Source organism: Capsicum annuum, chromosome 2 (assembly GCF_002878395.1).
Source record: "Capsicum annuum cultivar UCD-10X-F1 chromosome 2, UCD10Xv1.1, whole genome shotgun sequence".
NCBI lineage: Eukaryota > Viridiplantae > Streptophyta > Magnoliopsida > Solanales > Solanaceae > Capsicum > Capsicum annuum.
Window position 1 is genome coordinate 118,049,715 of NC_061112.1, and position 6,738 is coordinate 118,056,452.

At 37.8% G+C, this 6,738-nt stretch overlaps 1 protein-coding gene across 1 annotated transcript; it reads right to left on the reverse strand.

Moving 5' to 3' along the window:
- Positions 1–519: 519 nt before the first annotated feature.
- On the reverse strand, positions 520–4,409 carry LOC124896244. Its single transcript, XM_047407781.1, has 3 exons — positions 3,702–4,409; positions 2,437–2,739; positions 520–588 (listed from the first exon to the last, which is right to left on the reverse strand). The coding sequence occupies exons 1-3, from the start codon at positions 4,407–4,409 to the stop codon at positions 520–522; spliced, it is 1,080 nt and encodes a 359-aa protein (XP_047263737.1).
- Positions 4,410–6,738: the final 2,329 nt, after the last annotated feature.

Genomic DNA, 6,738 nt, shown 5'->3' on the forward strand with positions numbered 1-6,738 from the left:
AATGATAATAGACTTTCAAATATCCCCAAGGATTTGGTTCAACCATCACAGCGGATTGCTCCAAATTTTGAACCACAAAAGGCTATTTTGGCTTTCAAATTGTCCTACGTTTCTGGATTGTGGTGTACCTTGTGTGAATGTATTACACAATTTTCTGCCAAATCCTCAGAAAATCTCCAAGAGTTAGAGAAATGTGTTGCTTTAATTCTTAAAGATCTTCGGGAGGTCAATGTCATTGACCTTTATTCTTTGGAGGTTCTACTTGCAGACTTTTTTAAGAAGCATGGAGATTATGATGTTGCAAAATTGTCTAGTTCCCAAAAGATAATTAGAGATGCTCATCAAGAGTTGTTTTTTATTGCACAACAACGTCTTCATGCTGAAAATAAAGGCAAAGTCAAGATGGATAAGCGTTTGGGAGAGCTTCAAAAAGTTCTTGAGAGACCTAAAAAAGAGTTAGAAGCCTGGACGTCAAAGAAGAAAAAGATCATTTTTCTTATTGAATAACATCAAAAGAAATTATCCAAAAATCAAGAGAGCGTCACCAACATTGAAGGCGAGATTCATGCCCTTGAGAAAATCAGCCCACTGTCGAAACAAAAACCAAAGAACTTGCTAAGCTAAAGGAAATCGCTGAGACAAGTCGCCTTCAGATTTTTGGCCATAAGCTTTGCCCTTATTTATTTTTTTTGCTTAAGAATGCTCTCTTTTTCCTTTTTAGTTTTACTTTGAATCTTATCATGATGTACATGCAGTCTTTTTTGGAACAATAAAAGTGACATTTTTTTAATGTCTTTCATGCTATGTAGTTTATTTGTTAAATTTGACACACCAACATTTTCTTTTATTTGTCTTCCCGACCCATATGCTTTGAAATTTGTGACATAAGATAAATAATTCCAAATTATGAGTCACTTATGTAGTTGGAATGTAAATTCTCAAAACTACAATACGCATGAAAGTCATGACCAAAAGGTTTTTACACCTGTGCAAATCTTTTATAAAAGGCTTCGCTCGAACTTTGTGTCACCCAATTTTTTCAGCTTTGAGAGGCTATAGTAAAAACAATTCATAACTCGAACTTGGAGTGTCGAAATCATAGAATTCTTATTCCGATGGCAGGCTAACTCATGTAACTATAATGTATATAAAAATCATGGCCATAAGTTCTCCGGATTTGCCCAGGTACCCTTCCGAAATCAGTCTTTCAGTTTTGTTTCATCACTTTTTGTTTGTTTTGTGCAGCCTCACAAAAATTCTCATATCTTGACTTAGGAATATCAGAATCAGGATTCGTTTTTTTACGTTAGAAACTAGACTCATAGAGCTATGTCTCACGTGAGAATCACAATCAGATTGCATATAATCGTCCCAGATATTGCCCCAAAACTACTCTTCTTATCTTGGTTAGCTAGTTTTATCATCTTTGCACAACGTCACAATAAACTCTGTATTTTGCCGTAGGAGTATCGAAATCAGGTTTCATTTTTTGCATTGAAAACTAGACTCGTAGAGATACATCTTATGCAGGAATCATAATCAAATTGCAGCTGAATCATCCCAGATATTTTCCCAAAACCAATCTTCTAATCTTGGTTCGCTAGTTTTGTCAGCTTTGTGCAGCGTCACGACAAATTTCGTATCTCGACATAGGATTATCGGAATCAGGTGCCATTTTTTTGGTTGGAAGGTAGATTAGTAGATCTACAATATACATAAAAACCACACTTAATGCTTTTACGTATTTATACAGATACTTCATCAAAGTTAGCTTAGTTCAAAATTTGATGGTCTATTTTGCAACTTTGAGCGGCTATAATAGAATATTCATAACTTAGTGCAGGAGCTTTCGAATCATGATCCGCTTTTTTTGTTGCGAATAAGACTCTAAGATCTACCACATATATAAAAATAATGGTGAACACTTGTACGGATTTATACAGATATATTGTTGAAATCCGCTTTACCTTGCTTGTCTCTTCACCTTTGCACGTCCGCGGTAAGCTTAGTGAAGGAACGTCTATGTAGATACCCGCGGTAAGCTTAGTGAAGGAACTTCCACGGTAAGCTTAGTGAAGGAACTTCCGCGGTAAGCTTAGTGAAGGAACGTCCGCGGTAAGCTTAGCGATTTACACATGTTTTTCCTTCCCCTTTTTTAACTCATATGACTGAACTTAGAGAAAAAAATACTCTAAGTTGCCTACGTACCTCGAAAGGATCAAGTCATAATGTAGTTCAAGAATGGTGAGTTAATTTATATTATTATTATTATTATTATTATTATTATTATTATTATTATTGGAGAGCCGTTCACAGTTTAGACTCATGCGGGGCATGAGTGACATGCAGTTTAAGCTCGTACCTTAAGGAGCGTAGGCAACCTTCATGGAAAGTACTGCTTCAGGACCTTGCCATTAATGGGACCAACTCTTATACCATCTTGATCGACAATCTTATAAGCTCCACTTGAATAAACTTAACTCTTATACCATCTTGATCGACAATCTTATAAGCAACACTTGAATAAACTTCTTTCACTACATATGGTCCATCCCATCTTGATGTAAACTTATCACCGATGCGTTTGTTGAGGATTATGGGTCTTCGAACTACTAAGACCAAGTCACCTACTTGAAATGATCGTGGTCGTACTCTCTTGTAGAAAGCTCTAGCAAGTCGAGCTTTATAACACTCCAACCTTTGTTGCGCTTCTAATCTTTTCTCGTCCAATGCCTCCAACTATGCTAGACGAAGTTGAGCGTTATGTTCATACACCAATGAATACAGAGTTACTTGTGTTGCAGTTCTGGAGGTTGTCCAATATGCCCACAAAGCTTCACCAATCTTCTTATGTCAATCCCTTTTATTTTTTGCAATAACTTTCTTCAATAGGTTACCAAGTGTCTTGTTAAAATCTTCGGCAAGACCATTGGCAGGTGCATTGTACATTAAAGACTTGTGCTGCTTAAAATTGAACTTCTCACACAAAGTCTTCATGAGTTTATTGTTGAAGGGCGTTCCATTATTCATAACTATTCATATTGGTAAGCCATACCTGAAAATTATGTTTGACTTGATAAAATCAGCAATATTTTCCTTTTTTACTTCTTTTAATGGCACAACTTCAGCCCATTTTGAGAAATAATCAGTACCGGCTAAGATGTATATTTGCCCTTTTGAAGACTTTGGAAGAGGTCCAACAACGTCAAGTCCCCAGGAATCAAAAGACTATGAGGCCACAGTTGGATGAAGAGGCTCTGGAGACTGATAGATGTAATTACCATGGAATTGACATACTTTACACCTTTTGGCATACTCTAGACAGTCCACCACCATTGTCGGCCAATAGTAGCTCATCTTTTTTATGCGAAAATAAAGTTTAGGCCCTGATTAGTGTGCCCACACGTGCCAGAATATGCTTTCTCCATTTTCTGTTGAGCTTCTTCTTTGTCAAGACATCGTAGGAATAACCCCTCATAAGAATGACGAAATAATATTCCCTCACGAAAGATGAATTGTGGTGCCTTTCTCTTAATGTCTGCTTTTTTTCGTGGATCCTCAGGTAGCCTTCCATGCTCGAGATACTCAATTATTGGTTTTCACCAATCTTCCTCTTCTACCACTCGAATAGATGTATGATGGCTTTTATCTATTTGAAGATCGAGATAACCAGGAATAACTCTTCGATAACATACTCGTACCTTTGTTGACTTATTCTCTCCGCATGCCAGCGTTGTAGTTAAGTTAGCCAGAGCATCCGCCATGCAATTTTCTTCTCTTGGGACATGGTTTAGGAACACCTGATTAAACCTTTCAAGTAAAAGAATGGCATATTGGTGATATGGCAAAAGATCTTCCTTCTTTACCTCATAACTCCCCAAAAGTTGGTTGATGATCAACTTAGAATCACCATAGATATCCAATTGTGGAATATTCATTTCTAATACTATATTAAGGCCAACAATTAAATCTTGGTACTCTGCGACATTATTGGAACATATTTCACCCAAAACAAATGAGAATGGCAAGATTAATTTTTCTTGTGATATCAGCACAACGCCTACTTCTGCACCATCTCGACATGCAGATCCATCAAAGAGCATTGTACAGGGCAGTAGTTCTTTAGTAAATAGTACATCTTCATCAGAAAACTCACCTGAATCCTCCCATTCTGCTGGCAAAGGGTGATCAGTGAGGAAATTGGCAAGTGTTTGCCTCTTCACAGCCTTTTGAGGTGTGTATATGATCTCATATTGATTAAACAATACAGACCATCTTGCTAGACGCCCTAAGAGAATTGGCTGTGTCATTACAAACTTCACGGGATCAGCCTGAGAAATTAGCTTGATGGTGTATGCTTCAAAATAATGCCTTAATTTTTTTATCGCATAAAGCAAAGCTAAGCACATTTTCTCAATGGGCGTATAATTTATCTCAGCTCCTATCAAGGTTCGACTTAGATAGTACAATGCTTTTTCCTTCTTATCTTCATTCTCCTAAGCAAGAAGTGCTCCAAGTGATCGCTCTTGTGATGCAATGTAGAGTATCAACCGCCTTCCAGGAGTTGGTGCCCCTAATACGGGTGGATTCAACAAGTATCTTTTGATGCTTTCAAAAGCATTTTGGCATGATTGGTCCCAGTGTAAAGGTGCATATTTTTTCATTAGATGGTTGAAGGGCTGACACCTTCTAGCTAAGTTAGAGATGAACCTCCGAATGAATTCCAAATTTCTTTGTAGACTGCGGAGGTCTCTCAAGTTTTTTGGTTCAGGCATTTTTTGAATATCATCAATATTTGTGGGATCAACTTTAATTCCCCGATGAAACACGATAAAGCCAATAAAATTTCCCGAAGTAACCCTAAAGGAACATTTGAGTGGGTTTATTTTCAAGTCAAATTTTTTTGACCTCTCAAAAACAATGCGAAGGTCTTCAAGATGGTCGTCCCTGCACTATGTATTTACCACCAATTCATCGCCGTAACATTCCACCCTCTTATGTAACATGTCATCCAAAATGTTTTGCATTGCACGTTGGTAGGTTGCACCCACATTCTTTTGACCAAAAAGCATAACTGTGTAACAATATATCCCTTTTGGAGTTTGAAATGTAGTGCATTCTCTGTCCTTTGGAGATATTCTGATTTGATTACATCCGAAAGACCCATCCATAAATTTCATAGCTTCATGTCCAGTTGTCGCGTCAACCATGAGTTCTATGATCGATATCGAGAAATCATCCTTTGGACATGCCTTAGTCAAGTCTCGAAAATCAGTACAGACCCGTGTTTGACCATTCTTCTTCTTGACAGGCACAATGTTTGAAATCAATTATGGGTACTTCACTTCTTGAATAAATCCAGCTTCGATAAGTTTATTGACCTCTGCTTCAATTTATGTTACCAACTCGGGATGAAACACTCGTTGTGACTGCTTTATAGGACGTGCCTCATTTTTTATCCCCAAATGATGAATAGCTACCCTTGGACTAAGGCCTGGCATTTCCTGGTACGATCAGGAAAAGACATCTTTGTACTCAACTAATAACTTAAAGTAGTCCTTTTCTTCTTCCGGCGTAAGAAACGCACTAATAAACGTAGGGCGCGGGTCTTCCAAAGTGCCGAGATTAAGTTTTTTGAGTTCATCTATTGTTGATTGTACACCTCCTCCAGTTGGGGTGGAGCCTCTTGAAAATCATTATCCACACTATCCAAGTATGGACCTTCTTCCACTGTTATGTGGTAGGATGCTTGTACAAGGTTGGAATCTTCCAATTGACTTCATTCAAATGTTGTGATGGCTTCTTCTTGCTCCTTCTTTAGTTCTCCACAAAACTGGTTAGTGAACACAATGGTGCTTCTTTTTTACTTTTAGCGAACTATCTGTGGTGATTGACAACACATCCTTTCTCTTCATACATTATGGGAAGATACTATGAATGTCTTTGTCATCGATTCCTTCATGAAAACTTTTCTCTTCATTCTCCATCAACTCTTTTTGTGCTAATGACTTTCTTGTGTTTCCCAAACGCTGAAAGACAGAAACTCTTGAGGTACCGTCCTCTTTTTTCATTTGTTTAGAGGCTCTACTTTTGCCCTTGCAACCTAATCTTTCAAATACAGAGACACGAGGTGTCAATATTCCTATGGGTTCAAACATAGAAGTTTGTTGTGGAATTTTCTCATCCTCGGATTCCTTGTCTTTTTCTACTGAGGCTTAATGTGATAAAGTTGTTTCCATGCCCTTCTTACTAGAAATTCGAAGAGGTTCCAGCAACTTGAATCCCAGGACAAACTTAGGAGTGGCAACATAATGCCCTTTCTTTCTAAACTTCATTTGTGCCTCTGTAAGACTATGTATCTTCTCACCAGTGACATTATCTTTGAGCTCACCTAGTCTTGTCGGCTTGGAGAAATCATAACCTGATTTTTCAAGCAGCGTAAAGGCTTTCTCACCAAACTGACCTTTTATCTTATGAGCCAAAGTATTGCTTCCTGGAAGCTCATGCATGGTAGATGGGACCTGTATAACTGGGACAGTCATAATCTCCTTCAAATCTTGGAATGTCTTATGACTCATTTCTCTTCTTGGAGGGTCGATTTGTTGAGTACATACTTCTAACAAGGGTTGTCTGTCCTTTCAACGCTCACGGGGGATGTAGCAAAAAATTAAATGTTCTTCATCCATCTTTACCTACATGTCTCCTTCAGATGATGAAAACTTAGTATAGAATTTTTCA

What these genes read in the sequence shown, in the direction of transcription:
- LOC124896244 (XM_047407781.1), bottom strand. Translation starts at nt 4,409, where the DNA reads ATGTGCTTAGCTTTGCTTTATGCGATAAAAAAATTAAGGCATTATTTT. An exon ending in GAGAGAATAAGTCAACAAAG is followed by an intron (nt 2,740 to 3,701) that starts GTACGAGTATGT and finishes CGTCTAGCATAG; the next exon opens with TTGGAGGCATTGGACGAGAA. An exon ending in TAAGATTGTCGATCAAGATG is followed by an intron (nt 589 to 2,436) that starts GTATAAGAGTTG and finishes TTGTTTCGACAG; the next exon opens with TGGGCTGATTTTCTCAAGGG.